Source organism: Drosophila erecta, unplaced genomic scaffold (genome assembly GCF_003286155.1).
Source record: "Drosophila erecta strain 14021-0224.00,06,07 unplaced genomic scaffold, DereRS2 tig00000055-arrow-pilon, whole genome shotgun sequence".
NCBI lineage: Eukaryota > Metazoa > Arthropoda > Insecta > Diptera > Drosophilidae > Drosophila > Drosophila erecta.
In genome coordinates this window covers 8,153,740-8,174,265 of record NW_020825200.1, presented here as the reverse complement: position 1 = coordinate 8,174,265, position 20,526 = coordinate 8,153,740, and the positions used below count along the sequence as shown (strand labels likewise).

Below are 20,526 nucleotides of genomic sequence, written 5' to 3'. Positions count from 1 at the left end.
ATTTTATCGTCGATGTTGTCGACGTGTGAGGTGTAACTGGATGGAACGGAGATCTTTCTGTTGAGGAATGAGTCGTATCGATTGGCTGGGAACTGTTTCTGTCTCCTGTTGCATAGGTGGTACTCGTAATATTTTCTTTGCCACTTAATTGATTAATCAGTCCTTTAAGTTCCTTGATCAAATTTTCCATAATCTTAAATTTATGGCTAACATTATGATTTGTAACTTCATGGTTGTTTGTTGTTGGACGGGAAGGCGTACTCTCTGTTGTATAAAGATTAAAAGTAGTTGTTTGGGAATAAGTAGTCACTGTTATCGGTTTGGTGGTTGTAATTGGATGGGATGTAATACTCCCAGTTGAGGAACTTTCCCCACTTAAGTTGGTAGTTCTTGTAATATTTGGTTTCTTATTCAGTTGACTGATAAGCGCTTCTAAACCTTTAATCAAATTAAACATATCTTTAATTTTACTGTCACTTCTGTCGATTATTTGATTTGGATGTGAAGTAGTGACCTCTGGTGTCGAACAGGTTGTAGTCGGATGAGTATAGGTACTTTCTGTTGTGCTATAAGTAGTACTAGAATATTGGTTTTTATCATTTATTTGAATAATCATCTCTTTTAGACCCTTTATCAAATTCTCAATAATATTAATTTGATTGGATCTGTCGTCACCAGTAGGATGTGTTGATAAAAAAGTGGTTGATGTTAGATAGGCAGTTGTGGTGGCATAAGTGCTAGTAGTTGGCTGGGAACTACTAATCTCTGTTGCTGTGAAATTTTCATTATCGCTTAATAAAGTCACCAGTTCCCTAAGGTTTTTAATCAATTTCTCCATGACCTCACTTACACTGGCACTGATGTCCACATTTTGATCCGTATTCTGAATAGCTTGGAAAAAGGAATCAATAAGTGACTTTTGGTTCTCTATCCATTTGCTCAATACTGTTCTAATACGTGTGCTGTTGCTGTCTTCGCTTAAAAGTCTTATTGATTCAAATAATTGCATAAGCATATCCTTTACAAGCATTATGTCGCGAGGGGGTATATTCCTTTTTGTATTCAGATTTGATTCATGATCTGTCAATACTTCGGTGATCACCTTCACAAAGGAATCTAATAAAATGCGCTGATTCTCCGCCCACTGGAGGATCAGTTTAGATGCCTTTTCGTGGATTTTTTGTGGTCGAGATCCAGATCGATATTGTAGCTGCAGGTTCTTATATAAATCTTTCATAAACTGCAAGTCTTCCTTATTAACAAAAGATTCGGATTTGTCATGGAACGAATGAACATTCTGTGATTGCGGTGCACGATAATTTTCAAAATGTGTTTTTGAATCTTGTAAATTCTTTTCTGAACTTAAATTTTCTAATCCTTGTGACTCTACATCCTGCTTATGCACGCCTTCATTATTTGCATATCTTTCTGGATAAAAGATATTATTATATTTGGTTGAATCGTGACTTCCTTCTAGTTGTGATGCATATTTTATATCTTGAAGATCTTCAACCGATGATGGCTCAGGATATTCCTGTAAAAATTCAAGTCGCCGGAGATTCCGTGGATCCTTTTCCGCAGGGTACCTCTTTTGAATAAGGGATGCTAAATAATTTCGATCCTTAAGAACTCGTGGATCTTGTTCATCATAACCAATTGGAAGCTGTTCATTACGATGTATAAACACCCTTTTACGTCGATTTGGAGAAATATATTTCGTTTTGTTTCCTTGATCCGATATATAATATCTTTCATTGGTATATGGATTCGCAAATGATTTGTGTTGTACGTGCCTATATAAATTTCGCGTGTCGTTCTCACTTAACTGAAAAGGAACTTATTAAGTTCGAATTTGCATTTGCACATTTTTCCTTACGCTTGCTTTTATTATTTTTGAAATCACACAAAACAACAAAGTTTTTAGAAAAAAAGAGTACATTGTTTAAATTTCTCTGGCAATTGAGTAAACAAATCGTAAAATTTCTGATGATATATAAAGCAAACAAACATGGACCGTTAATAACTAAATTATATTAATTTTCTGCCGATTTTCTGCTCGAATATTTCTTTCACATATAAGTGTAAAGTCAATTGCCTAAGATAGTAGGGCTGTATGTAATTCAAGAGAGTTGCTTTAGTTATAAATATTAAATCTTAGCTCCAATTATAAAGCTATATACTAAATACTCTTACCTTTTTAAAAGCCATACAAATTGAAGAACAAATAAATATTTGTCGACGATTAGTTCATTTATTTTGCTAAGGAAATTTAAAATGTTTATCGTTTCTTATTTTTAGTGGACATGTCATATACATTGTGTATACGTGTCGAAATTTAATAAAATGTGATTAAAAGAGTCTATAACTCATAGAGATGAACATTAACTTGATGATGAACTTGCAGCAAATCCACGTATACCATTATAACTAGATTTCGTTATGTCATATTTTTATACATTTTACAACGTTTAAACACTCCAAAAAATAAAGATTGTATTAGTAATTCAGTTTGTTTTAAAAATTACATTTAATAGTTAACTGTTTTCATTTCATTTTTCCATTTCAGCTTATCATCTTAGCTCACCTTTAAAAACTCCGTCTTCTTTTGATTTCATTTCCTTGAAAATAATCTTAATTTAAATTGTCTTCATCATAATATTACATATTTTGTTTTAGGTTTCTAGGCATAAATTCATAAAGTTCATAAATTGTTTCCACATTCGAAATACGATACAAAGGCAATTAGGTTTTGGTATTCATTTAAGGTTTGGTTTCCCCTTCCAACTTCTCTGTAAATCTTGCTTAAGATTTTTGACTTAGTGTAAGGCCTGAAGAGTGCTGTAAATTATAGATGGGGTTTTCGAACTCATTATTAAATAAGTATTGCATACTTTAAAGGTGGTCCTATACTGGGTTTTATAAATCTGTGCGTTAACTTGCCGTTTTAAAAACATTATATTCAATAAAGTACACTTTACAAAGCAATACGAAAACATATGAAAAATGTTTGCCGCATTAGCATTAAATATTATCTGTTGTAAACCGTTTTGGGCTGTGTTCAAAAACGAAAACCATATTTATTCTATTCCGTTTTGAGAAATGGTGAATATTCCTAACAAAAGGAAGTGTTCTTTTTTTTTAGCATTTTCATTATTTACGTGTATTATAATATTTATACGTTTTTATTGTTGTAAAAAATCAACTAAGTTTTATAAAATTACAAAAATAATTGTCATTCGAATTATTTTTGTTCGCATTTACTAATATTTGCTAATTTATTCATTTAATATTTGGCATTGGTTGCACCATATTAATCTATCAAAATAGTCATTGAAACGTGGGTTTTTTTCTATAGGCGTTAGGCGTTAGGTATGTATTGTATATAATAAAACATTGCATTCATTATGATTCTAAGAAACTGTTGAAGGAGCAGCTGGGAACAGGGAAACTCATCGTGTGAAATCGTTGGTCTTTAAGTAGTCTCCTCTGTTTACAGCGGCCTCCATCATTTACTACATTTTTAAAATAAAGTAAGACCCAGTTTCATAATTTTTGGCGCAGTTTGTAAGTCTAAAAGTTGAAATTGTTCTTGCTTATAGTGGTTTAAGTACCGAAGATTGTGCCAGTTTTTCTTTGTTACGCGTTGTTGTTAAACATCCGACAAAGTATTGGACTATGGCATGGTTTACAATCTATAGAAAACCAAAAATATATTTATATATTAATGTATAAACAACAAACCGATCGTAGTCGCGTATAGTACATAATAGTTGTATAATATATAGTTTTGTGTGCATTATACCTAACGCATAAAGCTGTACGTCAGGTGAAACACTAAAATTATGGTCAGCGGCATTAGCTGAAGCGTCAAACCCAGCCGCGAGGCATTGCCGCAATAGGTGTACAGTTCCTCCTAAATAAAAATGAATCGAGTTAATTACAAAGTTTCTTAATAACATTAATAACATTATTAATCGTAATCATAAGACAAAAAGTTGGGCGGCTTGAGGGCGTTGAGCAGAATCGATCTAACTCTTATAGTTCCCGAGATCTCGACGTTTATGCGGACAGACGGACATGGCCAGATTGAATCGGCAAGATTTTCCGATCAGGAATTCATTCTAACTGTTGCAATGAATCTAGTAAACCATGCTGTACGGATATACAAATACTTACATCTTCGTGTACCGTATAACACTCTTCGATGCGCCGCCGTTCGTAGAAGCTCATGTTGAGCTTATAGCAGGGGAATTCTTTATCGTATTCCATCCGCTGGGGTTCGGTGCTCAGGCGAACGCTACGGGACGGCATCAGGACATTGACCACCACCAGCACCAGATTGGAGTTCGGGATCTTCTTGACCAAGAAGGGTCGAGTAGAAGGCGCCTCCACAAAGTCATTGATGCCCACAAGGGCAGATGGCTGCAGTGCATAAAGAGTGGATCGCTTGTCACACGCCTTATAGATGGGATCGGGTTCGGGCTCATCAAACATGGCGTTTTCATCGTCACTATCATCTTTTGGCTTAGAAGCCGAAGACTTTCCACCATCACCCACGGCTACGTACTCGTCTTCAATCTCATCTGTATACTCCATAACTGAAAAAAGGATCAATTGAGATTGTAGGATATACGGAATATCGTTCTTACTTACACGGCGCTCCATCAGCCCACCATTGAATTCTCTGATATTGAAAGAAGAGTCGTCCCACAAGCCACTTCCAGCCGAAACTTAACAGTCGAAGGGGCTGGTGAAGAAATATATATATGAGATATATGACTAAACGAAAATGTTTGGGACTTACATGCAGCAGGCCGTGGCCATCGCTACCCGCCTTTGGCTCCTCCTTGCATTGCTCCTGGTAATCGTAGACCTCTATGCTGAGGAAGATGCCCCTTTCCACCATCGCAGTCATAACATCGCCGTGGAACTCGCCAAAGAACTTGCCTGTGGTATTGATATTCTGTCCAATCACGATGTACGCATTATTGTCAATCACCACGCAATCCACGTCGTCATCAGTGCAGATGGGCAAGCAGTGGTTGCACTATAAATTCGGAAGTAATTTTAGGTAATTTAATATGCAGATTTCATTTGTATCGACTTACATGATCCACTGCGGTGATGGTGAAGAAGCGCTCCCACATCCGGGCGTGCGAAAACTGGAAGCCCACTACGCAGGCAGGAGCCTCCTTGCCACCATCCCTCGGAAAGATCGCATGCGAGGCGGTGACCTTGACCTCGCTGTCCTCCATTGGATCATCGTAGTACTTCACCGAAAAGACGAAGCTCTCCGATCGATCCTCGTGGTGCTGCAGGATGGCACTCTTGTACCAGGTCTCATCGATGGCCGTGGTGTGGTAGTCGCCGAATTCCCGATCCGTGTCCACCTCAACCTCTCCGAAGATAAACTGCCAGCGGGTCAGGCCACTCATGGTGGCCACAAATCGCAGATCAGCACCGAAACGCTTTATCAACTGCCTTTCCTCATCGCTCTCAAATCGCCAAACCCCGTAGCTGGAATTCGTTACCTTGGCATCGAAGATGAGCAGGTTCACTAGCTCCTTGTTGCAATAGTAGGCATCATCATCGAGCGTTTTGCGGCCACAGTTCACTGAAATCAACAGCCATTTTTAAGTCACTTTAAGTATTTATCTTGGTTCGTAGTAATTTTTTTTCTCAAAAAAAATTAGCAAATTAATTAGCACACTTACGATCATCTTTGTCGTCCCAGTCGGATTCATCTTCCGCATATTGCTCTGGCCATTTAAAATCGTGCTGCATCTTGCCCAGAAACTCGCGTAACTCCGCCTCAGGTGTTTTAAACTCATGACCCTCCAGATAGTGGTATTTGCAATAAACCCTGCATATTTAATCAAATATTTAATGCACTAATATTTTTGGAAGCTTTAGGTTCACACCCACCAATCCGGATGAACTTTCCAGTTTTCGCCGACGAAGAAATCCGATATATTTATCTTCATGTGCTTATTTTTCTCCACCTCCTCGCCAACTTTGATCCACGTTTTGCCATATTCGCTGGGCATTACGATGCCCAAGGTGAATGGGGTGTTGGGCAGGGGAGCAAAGAAGTAGTCCTGCTTCTCCTCGGAAACACGGCGCATCTTGTCATAGTGAAACTTGACGGATATGCTCTTGAACTCATTGGCTTCGTGGCGCACCATGGCATTGCGAATGTGTAGAATAGATTCGCCCGGTTCCCGCGGACTTTGGTCCTCGAACAGGTGTTCCACTTCGGTGAAGTCGATGCTGTTGTAGTTCGGATTCATCTTCCCATTGGTCTGGCATTACAAAATGATTAAATTATACATATACATATGCCCCGGTTGATATGGTTCAGCTTACCCCAATGGGTCGTAGATCGGGATGCAGCAGAACATATCCATTGTTGGACACCACGAAAGAGTAGCCATTAACACCCAGCTGCAAAATACTTTTCAATTAGTATCAAACATTTTGGTCAAACTCATTGCTCTCCACCTTGTAAGGTAGTGTCAGCTTGTCTATATCTTCCACGGGCACGTCTGTTCCAGCGACTCCTAACAAACGTGCCCTCGGATTGGTGCGGTTGGCGTGGCGATAGAAGCGATCGAAGGCGGGCACTCCCACGGAAATCATTAGTCGAGGTCGTTTCTCATTTGAAGTTTTTGGATCGTACTGTATGGGGAAATACAATATTATCACGTTATATTATCCACAAATTAAAAAAGGTTGTTATGAAATCAAATAGAAACGTATACTATTCATATTTCAAGTTTGAAGTGTACAAGTGTAAGAATTGATCCAAATCCTAACTAATCCAAGGACTTAGAATTTGTATTATGAAACCATATTAAATATTTAATGAGTTTAAATTCTAACCGTTTTGTCGGTGAATGCGTGTGTCCAGGTGGGCGGATGCTGTTCGTTCTGTAGCACCAAGGGCGTGGCAATGACATCGACGTACTTCAGCACCTCTTCGTGGACCTCATCCAAAGTTTGGACATGCGAGTAGTAGCCCCGATTAAGGCAGGCCATCCACTGGATCTCGCGCACCTTGGTGACCTCCTTGCCCAGCAGATAGGTGAACACACGGGTGTCCATCTGTGAGGTTCCATTTTCGCCGTTGCCCCAGTTGTACTTCTGAAAGACTTCGGTGGTATTTCCAGCCACTCCGTCGGTGACCAACATGATGGCCTGGTTGCAGGTGGAATTGGTGGCACAATGACGACTATCGTAGTATTTTCGCAGCAGTTGGAAGGCCGTCTCGTAGGCCAAGGTGAGATTAGCATAACCTTCCGGGTCGTCCAACAGTTCGATCTGCTGGTTGAAGACCTCTATGTTTTCGGGTGTCGCCTGGACGAGGGCTCCATTGAAGCAGGGTATTATGTCGTTTACCTCACTCGAGTACCGCAGGATGGTGAAAAAGTCATTGTTGGAGAAAGTGTCTAGGATGCTGCGAATGGTAAACTTTGCCACATGATGCCGGAAACCCGTCATCGAACCCGAATGATCCAGCAGAATGACAATGTCCTTTGAGCAGGTGGCCGTCTCAATGTACCAAGACCTCTTGCGGCAATCATAGGTGTCGGCATCATCCCGATTTGCTCTGGTATCAGTCCATTGGGCAGCGGGATAGTGCCGCAGTATTCCCGTATCGGAGCCAAAGTACTGCCAAGATAAGGCCGGATCGGATTGGTAGTTCTGACGAAACACCTCGTCCAGATGCTCTGACCACATAATGGTCTTAAGGACACGCTCCGATCGATCATATATATTCGATGGCACGTGCACCGAACTGTGTTCCGTGTCCACTGGCGTATTGTAGAAGTGTGTGTCCGGATTCAACTCCATATCCCTATACATCCTGGCGTTCTGAGCCTCATTCGGTTCCAGCTCCTCGGAACTATTTCCATTAAATTTCGAAAACTTGCTAGAGATGTAGGTGTAGTTCAGCCGCGCATAAGTGAGATTAAACTCAAAGTTCTCATTCACGTATTCCGCCCGCTCCTGGATGCATCGCACCGCATCCATTTTCCTCGCCAGCATCTTGCCCACATTCTTCGTAATCGACTTAATCAGCTCGGTGCCATTTTTCAGCTCCACACGGGCATTGTACTCCTTGTACTTCTCCTTGATCTCCTGCGACTTGGTGATCTTCTGCGCCAGCGCAAACAGCTCGTCGCCAAACTGGGTGGCCCACTTGCCGACGCTGCAATGAACGGAACACTTGGTAAGTAAATTAAAATATTTATTTTCTTACAATTAATTATAAGCAGAAATGGTTTAAAGGGTGAGATTATATCGTATCGGAAGCATTTTAAATGCAATATTTTTTAGCTTTAAGTACATATTGTATTGGTATATTCTAGAATATTTTGTTCGTATTTATGTGATGTCAACTTTTTTGTGGGAATTAATATATTTTAACTTTATAAAAATAATAATAGTAATGAGTCATTGAAATTGTAAGGCCCATATTTTTACTTAATTGGTGGGGTCATCCCTTTACGAAATTTTTCCCTTTGCAATTTTTTTGCAGCCAAACATGCAATCCAATTAAAATCTTTTGAAAGTTATATCCCCACGAAGTCCAAAACAGTAAACAACACTGTTCCGATGTCAGAACTGCGCCAGCTAGGTGCCAACCACCTGTCCGAGTTCCACTAATTCAATTAGCGCACATGTTTGCCAGTGTGGTGTTGGGGCGTGGGGTGGCTTGTGGGTGGTGTTCGCACCTTCCTTGCGGCGCACACCTGGCCACAATGTGGTGACAACGCCGTCTTCCTGGCAGCGCAGTCGGCGTTTCACCACTAGCAGCTGTTCCAAGCTGAGAAATCAACAAGTGCCTGCGCGCGCACCGCTGCTCTCTTTTCCTTTTCTCTTAAAAGACGTGCTTTCTCTTCAGAATGTAGGATGTTTTCGGGCCGATTCCATTAGTTAATGCATTCGAATAGCAAAAACTAATTAAGCTATAGATTGCGAAGGCTTGGGTGTTTAGTTATTCTGTGTGATGTGCACTATAGATGGTAGTTCGAACGTAAGAACTTGAAATAATTAAACAATAATATGTGCCTCCATAATTATTAGTTAGTTTAGAATACTAAGATCCGCTCTTGGAGACAACTAATAATAATCATAATTAATTTAATTTGGTTTTCCGTTTGGCAATCAGTAGATGTACATTTCAGTCGCAAAATGTTAAGGTATTTGGCATTAACTTGAAATTTATCAATAGAGACCCATTTTATAACCCATACCTATAAAGTAAGCTATTAGGGGTAATATAAATACAATTTCAACCGTTTTTATATGACTTTTTAGAGGAGTTAGTGGGTGTTAGTGTATATTAGAAAATGTGTAAATAATTGATTTAGCCAGATGCATTTGCCTGACAACCGTTCGCGTGAGAGTTTGCCATTAACTATAAACATTTAAAGGCATTCTGTGCTTGTGCCTGCGCATGACCGCACTATTTCCCTGCCGCTCTTTAGCTCTTTTCAGTGCGGGAAATCTCTTGACGTGGCTTTTGATGTCGCCGACGCTGCCGGCGGCGCTGTTTCGGCCATTTTCATTTCACTTCTGTCGCCGACGTTGCCTTTGACACAGTTATTCCGCCAGCCCCGAAGCACCCCGATATATGCCCCCGATGTGCCCCTAAATATTACCCGCACACTCTCAAGTGTTTTGGCCCGGTCGGCGCTCGGTAAAATTGTTTTTGCCGCTGGTTGCTAGTTGAAAATGAACGATGCCTCTCTGGCTTTTATTGCGTTCTGGAGTTGTTCAATTAATTTGCCCATATTGCTTTGTCGTATCTCGTTTGTCATTGTTTTAGATGGCCCTTGTTAGCTATGACCACGGAAAATGCGGAAAACCATTAGCACTCGGGAAAAATGTATCACTTACAGAGCTCAAGGCATCACTGCCGAAAATTAAATCTCGTCACCACATGAAAATTTCTGGAAACATTTTATACGAGCATATTTCATTGGGCTTGCCCAACTCTCTTTGAACAAATATTTTCTATTTAAGATTGAATTTTTATTGCGGCTGCAATGCGCCAAAAATCCCCATTTCCCATTAAATATTCTTAGTAATGCGAACGGACATTAAATGATTTTCGTTCTCTGCTCTTTTACATGCCGCAATTTTGTGGCTATTTAGTAGAGCTAATTTGGTTGGGGATATTTTATTACGGCATTTTTGGTGTTTAATATTTGATTATTTATCTATCCCTGTTGTAGTCGCTAATTGGACATTTACTTTATTATAATTTGTGTGGCCTGCTAAACTTTTTATTTATCATTTAGATTCGCTTGCGTATTTCTGCAATAGATTGTATAATACGGTAAATAACTATACTTTTCATATGTTTTGTTTTTCAAAATGATATATAAACGGTGTATATTCTATTATACATATATTACTTTTCACTTTCCATCACTGAATCTAATTTTGAATTCATTTGAAAAGTATTAATCATGAGGGCCCTAAGCTTTCAGCAATCGTTTGCAAACAAAAGAGAACAGATTTTTATTTCCCTAGCTCCCATGTTTACTTTAATTAATTGTATGTCTTTTGGCCGTTTGTTTTGTGGCCTCAAACAAAATGTCCGATAAAATATTCATTTAGCGTAAATAGGCATCAGTGATTCTACCTTTTCACTTCATTCCTAAAAGGCAGCATGTCAGAAATATAATTTTCATGTGACTTAATAAAAACTTGGGGTACACAACAAGAATTGCGACCCTCGAGCAAGGAAAATACTAATATGAGGGGGAGAAAAGTCTAGAGAGCCAGAATGAGTAAAAATGCTGACGCACAAAGTAAAATAAAAGTGTTCGAAACCAGAGACAAAACGCTTAAACACGCAACGAAAAATGACGGAATAAATACGGAATAACGGAATAAATAAAATAAAATAAATAAAATAAAATTAAATTAATTTTTACATCCAACCATCTTTCATATGGTGTGAAATTCGGAAAGTGTGCATGAATATTGGTTTCAATTATCATACGTCGCATTTCTATGCAATGCATATATGCATCTCAAAACTTGGAATCTTGTGTACTCTTCTGATTTAACCAGCTAAAATTTATGTATGCAAACGCCTAAGTGACTGTGTTTGTAAAACCCAAACTAAGTACGAATCATTGTTAGTGGTTGTTTTAACAGCTTATCAGCACAGCTTAATATTCACATGTAGCAAATCATTTGCATATTCTTCACTTGAATGCGACTTAAGCTGATTCAAAGAAATGTTGTTGAATAAACCAGGAATTAAATCAACTTAAGCTTTGGGCTCTAGCAAAAATCAAATACTGTATAAAATAGAGTTCTCCTCTCAGCTTCGTTTCGTTTAGTTACTAGGACTTAAAGTAGTTGTCATTTAACTTTAATTGTTTGTTAAAAAAACAAACAATTTATATATAGAAAACTAAATTTAATAATTACTTTCAACGAATATGGAAATTTGTTTACTCAACAGATCAAATGGTAAACTTTTTTAGAACTAAATTACTCAAGAGGATTAAAAATTTACGGTAATGGATTGAAAGAACATCAAAATCAGGCATAAATAGGGGCTTTATAATTACGTTGAAGTTTTATACAAAAAAATTAAAGAACTGCTTTGAATTCACCCGCAATTGCGTGAATATAAGAGCTTATTCATAGCCGCCAGTCGAAAAGACCCATTTTATGCCCACAGGGAATATTGTGTAGACGAATAAAAAGCCGCGCGACAGGCAACGAAATTAGCATAAAATGTACGAAAAATTAACGAGCAACGTTGACAACGAGATGAGGGCGGCGGGCACGCCCCCTAATTGACTGCTTTTCAAAATTCCGCCCCCCCATTCCCTTTGTCGACATTAAAATCCTTGCGTGTCTCTTAAATGTAAATATCCTGCTGACCAATTTCCACCTGCGGGGTGTGGGTGGCAGATGACAGACTTACGCTTCATCCGCCGCCGAGGCCTCCGCCCCCCAGGGGGTGGAGGTCGAGGGGAAGGTGCCGCCATGCGGCCCGCAAATCAGCAACAACAACAGCGGCTGGGAGAGAGAAAATGCGGTCAAAATGACAGCGAAATGTGTCATCAACTTTTCGCATAAACCAAACATTTTTCTCGCATTTTCCTTGTTTTTTTTTGTCGATTCGATTCTCACTGGTATTGTTCCTAGGGGCTATATCGTGGCATTTGGCCCCGTTTATGGTCAAGCTGGCAGGCGGTACACTTTGAGAAACACGAAATATCACTTCAAAATTGATATACAATTTAGGGTGGAGTCGCAGCGTCGACTGCGACGCAAGCAGAGCTTTTCTTTTCGCTCTCCACCGCGCACAGGCACACAAACACGCCGAACGGCACACGGGGCGTATGCGTAATGCGAATAATAACTACGATAATAACTGCGATTAACGCGAAAGCGCGATTCTATTAATTTTATTCTTTCGGTGCGCCTTTGAAAAGTGGCCACGATTTTCGTAATTTATTTTCGTATCTTAGTTTTCCTCAGAGCTGCGTGCGTTGAAATTTTCTATATATAAACGGCGGGGCTCCGAACGATTTGATTACACATATGGAACACACTGTCGCTTGTGACTGTGTGTGTGTGTGTAGACGGGCGATGTTGAATTTTCCGCGGTTTCACCGTTTTTCCGTGCCACGAGCCGCCGACGCCGAAGAGCTGCGAACAACTGAATCGGATTTCTGGCAAACGTAAAATGCCAGCTCTTCTCTTCAGGATAATTCTTGCTCTTCAATGGGAGAGAGTCCTATTTTTAGTCTCTCTCCGTGTTTACATTTTGAATGTCTAAAACAGCTGTTTTCGTGGATTTTCCTTTATCTATTGATTTTGTCACTAGGGAAACCGTTGATTTTCCCACGCGCATCTTCTTTGTGCCGCTTATTCATAACAGAGAGGCGAGTTTTCCGCACTTTTCAAAGAGCTCTCGAGAAGAGAATTATCAAGATTTCCACACTTCAAGAGTTTTTAAAAATAATTTTCGATGTCTTTGGAGCTTTTTTAATTCGAGGGACTCGTATATTTGTGTAAGCTAAATTTTAACGAAGGTTTTTTTGGTGTTTGGGCGAAGGAGTTAAGGAGGTCTTTATTTATTTTTATTTAACCGATTACGTATTAATTGGGTTTTTGTTTTTATTACATTTTTGTGACCAATGTAAGACATAATGTAATTCTTATTGGCATAATGTGTTACCTACAAGTCAAATGGTTTTAATAAATGCCGATGTATTCACTACACAAATGAATTCATGACGCTTAGTTTATTTTAATATTTAAAGCTTCAAAATTAATTTCAGCTGCTTCAGCAGCTTAACAAAAATGATTGGCACAGTATTTAAATCTTCAGATTTATTTTAAATGGAAACGACTAAGAGAGAAATTTCCCTTTAGTGCTATCTCCTTGCGAGTATTCATTAATTGCCAAGACATAATCCAATGCCGCCTGCATATTTCATGAGCCTCAAAAACAGACTTTTGGGGCCCATCATCTACCCATAATTTCGGTTCAAGTATTCAGTCTGCGTTTAGCAACGAAATCCAATTTCGGTTAGCGTAAAAACCGAAAAAAACAGACACACACATGCGAAGCGGCAAAGTTTAAGTGCGCCTAGCGCACATCAGTAGCATATCCTCACCGAAAACCACGCTTATATATGTATGTATGTACATATAAGCACACACACACAAACAACTTCTGGCAAGGACGTGCAGGATGCCGAGCACCAGTTCACATTTATGTGGAGGCAGGGTCAGAGGTATCCGTGATGACGATGACAACGCACTTAGTCAAATTTTTAATGAACTCAACAGCGTTTTACTTTTACACAGAGCGCCTCTGCCAGCGGAAAGTTTGAGTTTTTCGACTAAATGATACCCGGTTATACTAAATGTATCTGGATTTATTGTAAGCCTCTTTTCTTGACGAAATAATGAGAGAGTCAAATTTTTAATGAACTCAACAGCGTTTTACTTTTACACAGAGCGCCTCTGCCAGCGGAAAGTTTGAGTTTTTCGACTAAATGATACCCGGCTATAGTAAATGTATCTGGATTTATTGTAAGCCTCTTTTCTTGACGAAATAATGAGAGAGGTTTTTTCAGGTTTTTTTTTGTGAAACTCCTGATATGGTAATAATACTTTTTTTCAATGTATTAAAAATGCATTAATTAAACGGCAAATTAAAAATGCTTGTTTGTCCTTGCGCTGCTAAAGCAGAACTTAAAGTTCTGCCCTTCACTATTTACATATTCATAAATATAATATACCCGCTTGTTTTATTATAGTGAGAGGTGCAAAACCAACAACTAGAAAAGCGTATGATGGAGGGCCCTTTCGGAGTGTAGTTGCCTGCAGTTTGTACTGACAAAAGGTGGAATGCAAAAAGAGGAAAACTTTCAGTAGTGGCATTTCAGGTATTTTTCCCAGGCTCTAGCCACTGCAAGCTGGCTAAATTGCGAGCATACTTTTGGGGGCACCCATTCTCCAAAACCTCATGTTAATGCTCTCGTAATTGTGGCAGCTGTAGAACACGTATCTGCCGGATGAGAAGCAGTGTTACTTGTGTGTGCTGCGGTTGGTTCCACACTGAAAAAAGTGGTCCAACACTATTTTATTCGAACAGATTGTTCCTTACCCTTTGCCCACGTTAAATACACCGCTCAGACTAACCACCAACAAATATAACTTGCACGCGAAAAATTGTATTTAAATAGCTATTCCTAAGTGTATCAACAGCATCACGTTTGCCGGCTCAAGTGGGCGGAAAAAGGAGCCCCAGAAAAACCGCAAAATGTTGGCTATGCGCATTTCATTTGCATTTGAAATTATGAGCAGCTCAAAATTGTGGCATACTTTCCGCTGTTGACTTTTCACCGATAGCCGTTAGTAGAGACAGCCAAAAATTGTTTGAGAACTTATATGGACGCACTTCAATTAGAGACAGATAGACCAGAAAAGAATTTCCAATCGAGTCGAACGCCTTGAAGCAAATAATCAACTTTTTGGCAGTTTGAAACTTTTTTGTCAGCCAAAAAGCCTCGAGGGCTGTGCCATCGGTAATATTTCGCAACATCAACATTTGTTTCCTTTTCCGTTAAAAACAGGGTGCTTAGATAATGCTTAAGCTAAAAACTTTACACCATCGTGGGTTTAAATTTATAGTGCTGAAGATAAAAGATATTCTAGGGGGCTAAAACGAAACAGAACGAATTAAACGTATTTTAAATTCGGTTTATAAAAAGCATTTCGGATTGCGGGACCCTGTGGCCATAAATATCCTAAGAGAAAACCCTATTTGAGTTCGCCCTTTCACCTCCACCTGCTGTTTACTACGGTCACCAGTGCAACAACAAAGAGAAGCATGACAATAAGAAAAAATCCAAAATAAGTAAAAAAAAAGTAGGTTGACATCGAGTGTCAGTTGCTATTTTCATTTTACTGTTTGGATTGGTGCCAGTTTTTATCCTCTCTGTCAATTTCCCTTACCCAATTTGGCAATGTCCTCGTGACTCTTTTATATTTATTGCTATCGAAATAGATACGTGTATAAACTATTAACTTTAAAGCTAATCCAAATTATTTAGAAAATAAACGTATATTTTGACTGTATTTCCTGTTTTAAATCTTTATTTTCTGTATTATAAGTTACTACAAACATCCTGAAATATAAGGAAATACGGCAAAACAGCACAAATAATTAAAGTCACGTGGCATTGTGTTTTTCCGGGTCTGAATAAAAGGGTTCTTCTGCTGATAGGTTCATCTTTCCGTAATTTGTTTCTTGTTTTCTCACAGTTGGCTAGCTTCACTTTACAGTCGCTTGGCAACATCAGCTTCATTTCGTTCTGACCACAAGTCCTTTACCCGAATTTTTCACGTATGGCTGCCCAGTGAGCGTAAGTAACGTGAACAACCTAAAGCGTGTAAAAAGATTGAAAAAGTTAACATGTCTCGTATTTTCTATAATGTCCTTTCTACCATGTTATCGTGCACGTTCACATCCGACAAATCGTTACCAAGGCTGCAGGGCATATTGGACTTTTGGAAGTGATTTAATTAAATTGGGATCTGTTAGAATTTGAGCTCTGCACGTGGCTTTAATATCATAACAATTTCGCAGAACAACTACGCAGAACGAAAACAATACACAAATGGGATAAATAAACGATGGAGCCTGGTCATTAATTATGTCAGTTTTGGCTAAAGTCTAAAGGCCAGCAGTTAACTGAGAATCGAGTATCAGTGCCATTTCGGCAGGGGAAGTGGCATAATTTATGGACTGGCGCCCATTTCATGGGCTTTTGCTTCCTGGTAAATTATGGCACCCGTACGTGTCCTTTTGTGTCCTTGTATAATATCTCACCAACTGACAATGACACTGACGCATTTGCTTGTCGTTTTTTTCCGCTCACATTTGTCCCTTTAATGCCAGCATCCATTATGTTTCGAATGCGAGAATGTTCTCATTAGCCCGTTGTCAAAATTGAATTAATTTATATAGCAGCCAATTCTGCTAATTAGTAATTGCTGTTATTGTTTGTTGTCCAACGAAATAGCCCTGTCAATTTTTGGCTTTTGGTATTTTCGATTTGTGTCGGCTTTGTGGTTGGCTTTGGAATATAAGACCGCTAATTAGTTGCTGACATGGCAATGAGGGAGAATTTAACTACACCTGTGTAGCTTCAGTACACATAGTTGAAAATTTATATAATAAGCATTAGTGTGCATAGAAAATAATATATTATGATTACAAAATGCACAAAAATCTTATCAAAAAACACTTGTGCACGTAGCTTTCATCGGATTTTACCCGATAAGCACGAAAAGTTGTAACAATGTTTTTGTAACCGGCTGTAAGCTTAAGCTGATTTCTTTTTGATGTAAATACTCCGCATTCTAGTTGATTTTTTTGCACTTTCGTTTTAATTAGGCGAGAGAGCTTTTGGCCAGATTTTCTTTTAAGCCCATAGGGCAGGCACTTTTCCTAATTTATCTTTTCAATGGCAACCCTTGGCCCAGCCTTGTTCAATTACTTTGACCCATTTTCCGGAAACAAATGAAAATGAGAAAGCCATCACCCTAACCCCTCCCAAAAGCCCAAACCTCGCGATTAATGGGAAATTGTTTTCGGGTTCAAATTTATGGCAACTGCTTCAACGCCTCGAGACTATGAATAGATTAGATTTTCAAAGCAAATCGATACATGCTTTGCTTAAACGCCAGCTAAACAAGCTTAATTGCGAGGAAATTAGATTCAATGAACCGCACATTAGTCCCCAAATCGATGTTGAACTTGGATCTAATATGTGGCTTGGGAGTAATGAAAACCGGGTGAAAGCTCCTTCATTGTCAGCCGATTTTGCAATATCCTTAATCAATTATCTGCTACAACAGCGCGATGTCCTTGGGACTTGAAGTTGACAAGTCCTGAAGGAATGCCGGGCGCTTAACCTTGTTGTTGGTAACGTTGATGGACAGGCTCAGTGGAACCAACTTCTTTCTGCCGCATACCAAACATATCGGGGGCGTGGCACACCACTTGTCCTCGTTTCCGGAAGGACTCCTGCCCATTGTCCTGCTGACTGATGATGGGGGTGGGTATGATTTATGGATCTAGGGCTCTTTCGTTCCAACATGCGAGGAACCGATGGGTTTTCTTTTTTACTGGACCCAAATATTTCGATGACATCGAAAAAACGTCGACTCCAGATGGCTTATAAACGATGAACAAAGGTTGTCAGTTTTTTCTGCACCGATGGCCCTAAAAAATGTTTGATCAAGTTTGTCGGGATTCACTGGGGTTCCGATTATAGTGGAAAGTATGGAAAGGTACACTTTAGATGTACACTTTAAAATAACGAGACACTTTTTCAAACGTCTTAAGTATTTATGACCTTACTTCAGTATTTCCTTCAAACCTAAGCAAGTTAAGTAGGTACATTTGCCCAAATATGTAAGTATATAGGGTTAATCTCAACAAAGAAATTCATATCGAGCATGTTCCCACGATTGATAACGCTTAGGCCATTAGGTCAGTATAACGAAAGCCATTGACGGACAAAGAAAGCCAATAGAAAGAAGACACCTGACATTTACACGTGCCGATAAGGAGGAAAAGAGCGCGGGAGTGCACAGAGTTCAGATGTGTCAAGATTGCCTTGTCATTGTGCACCTAGTTAAAGAGCAAACAACGGCAGGAAGCCGTCGAGGTGTGCAAAGGACATGCATCCTTTAGTTGCAAGTGACATTGCACGAAAGGCCTCTTCTCATCAGCGTTGAGTCCAATTAGTGTAATTACAATTACAATTACAGAAAAATACTTCGTGATTATACGGATTATTTCGAACGCCATTCAGTTGCATTTTAAAATTATTTAACTTTAAAAATGAATTGTTGCATACTCGTGAACAGGTTTTACGTGATTTTATCAACAGTAATAGTTAAGTGTTCTATTCGTAGGCCCATAATTATAGTTATTAATTACCGTGCTCTACTCAAAATGAGGTGTTCTTTTTGTTTTGTGTACTTGCCCTGTGCGTTTTGTCATCCATGTCGACTGAGGCTCTAAGTGGTTTTAAAGACATCCGCTTTTGTGGCGAAGATTGGCACCATTGTCAACACTTGACCAAATAGTTTACCCTGTCGGTATGCGAATTCCGGACTGAATATTCATAGGCCAATGTGCTGGTGGGAATCTCGTCATCCATGCATTATGCAATTGCAGGCATCGTCGCCATCATCATCATCGTCATCTCAATGGTAGCAGTGACAACAATGCCAATGGTGATGGCTTTGACGAGTTCAACCGGCACAGAAATAAATGGGAAAAAGGTGGGACTGCCATTTCGAAATGGCACTGAAATTGTTTCTGGGCTCAAAAAGAGTCGGTGTCTGTGATGAATCGATTTGAGGCATAAATGAATATTAAATGGGCAATCAAGAAAAACGCTGTAAAGCGATGTATGTGTGCATTTCATAGACTTCGGTGTAAGTTTTACAACAAACATATCTGGCTATAAACTGAAGGTTACTAAAACATTAAAAGAAAAAACGTATTTTTCCTTTATAATGGGGTTTTACTTTAAAATTACCCCTCTTCTTTACTCTTTATCGCTTACACATTCTATTTAAGTCACTTTTGTCAACTGTGTCTGCTTATACCCTTTACTCACAGAATTAAGGGGTATATTAGATTCTTTTAAAAGTATGTAACACGTATAAGTTTTCTACCCTATAATGTATATAAACTATATTTCTGATCATGATTACTTGTCTATAATAATAAATTGATATTCTTATTCCAATATTAACATTAATAAGTCATTGCCTGCATCGCATTTTGAATATAATGTGATATCGGCGCATATGTATCTATTATCGATACACATCCTTAGAAATCAGGATGGCAACGCCCGACATCCTTTGAAATTGCGATGGCAACTGAGGTGCTATGCCCGCAAATGTATGTTGTTTTCAATTTTCGATGTAGAAAACGAGAAAGTGCAGACGAATACAGTTTCGAAAAAAATAATAGCACAACCAACGTTTCTTTAATAAAAGCGGTAACAAATTTAGTTCAACTTAAATTTAATTTTAATTTAATTTAAAAGTTTAATTTTGCTAAGTGTAATTGAGTTTTTAATGTTATTTTTTAATTCGTAGACTTTTGTATTTTGTTAACATTTAATGTGTTTAATTTAATATTTACATTTAATATTTAATGTAAAATTATTTTTATAAATTTAAATGCTTAATAAATAAAAAAATAATTTTCAATAATATTTTGAAGTTTGTTGTTACAAACAAATGTAAATTTTGAGTAGGGTGACCATTCAAAGAATTTATGTGTAAAACTAAAATGGTGGTTGCCTTGCGTAAAAATAGGTTTTGTTAAAAGCTTTCGAAAAGGAGTCCAGGATAAAAGCTGTTAGTCCTGAAAAGAAAATAAACTAACAACAATTTCAAAGCGTTTATTTTAACAACCGATAGAGGGATCCATAGTGAATAGTAATTAAAAGGGTTCAAACGATTTCCGACTGTATTCGACTGATAAGTACATGGTACAAAAAACCACTTTGGTTAAGTTTGTCATCTGTATAATGTTTTGAATTAGAGGGGCACGAAAACCAATCACAGAATCAATCATTTTTGTTAACAATGTTTAATTTGTCTTCACTTTCACTTAAATCAAACGACTTTAACTGCATAATTTGATTAATTACAATTAATGAGCACAAAGGCGAAATGGAGGTTATTATCTTCATTGAGAGCTCAATGAAAACCAATCGAGTGTGTTTCAATAGGTTTAAGCGAAAACAGCAACACAAAAGCGGTAGCTGTTCCAAAAACAACAATCACTTGCAGGAACAACAATTTACAAAAATGACCTCAATTTGATTGTTTTCAGGAGGTTCAGCGGTGCGTGTGTGTAAGTGCACGATTGTATGTATGTACGTGTATGTGTTGAAGGCCATGTGTTTGCAGGTGAAATGCATG

General features: G+C 38.6%; 1 protein-coding gene across 1 annotated transcript; it reads right to left on the bottom strand.

Annotated features, from left to right (window-relative positions):
• Window positions 1-3,272: 3,272 nt before the first annotated feature.
• On the bottom strand, window positions 3,273-12,701 carry LOC6543385 (voltage-dependent calcium channel subunit alpha-2/delta-3). The gene is made up of 12 exons (XM_001968988.3): window positions 11,963-12,701; window positions 6,883-8,212; window positions 6,502-6,678; window positions 6,367-6,444; window positions 5,926-6,302; window positions 5,715-5,863; window positions 5,109-5,614; window positions 4,805-5,047; window positions 4,654-4,747; window positions 4,177-4,598; window positions 3,803-3,913; window positions 3,273-3,692 (listed from the first exon to the last, which is right to left on the bottom strand). The coding sequence occupies exons 1-11, from the start codon at window positions 12,124-12,126 to the stop codon at window positions 3,803-3,805; spliced, it is 3,651 nt and encodes a 1,216-aa protein (XP_001969024.2). The 5' UTR covers window positions 12,127-12,701; the 3' UTR covers window positions 3,273-3,692.
• Between the last annotated feature and the right edge of the window lie 7,825 nt (window positions 12,702-20,526).

What these genes read in the sequence shown, in the direction of transcription:
- LOC6543385 (XM_001968988.3), bottom strand. Translation starts at nt 12,126, where the DNA reads ATGTTTGGTTTATGCGAAAAGTTGATGACACATTTCGCTGTCATTTTG. An exon ending in ACGCATTCACCGACAAAACG is followed by an intron (nt 6,679 to 6,882) that starts GTTAGAATTTAA and finishes TTCCCCATACAG; the next exon opens with TACGATCCAAAAACTTCAAA. An exon ending in CTGGGACGACAAAGATGATC is followed by an intron (nt 5,615 to 5,714) that starts GTAAGTGTGCTA and finishes TGTTGATTTCAG; the next exon opens with TGAACTGTGGCCGCAAAACG.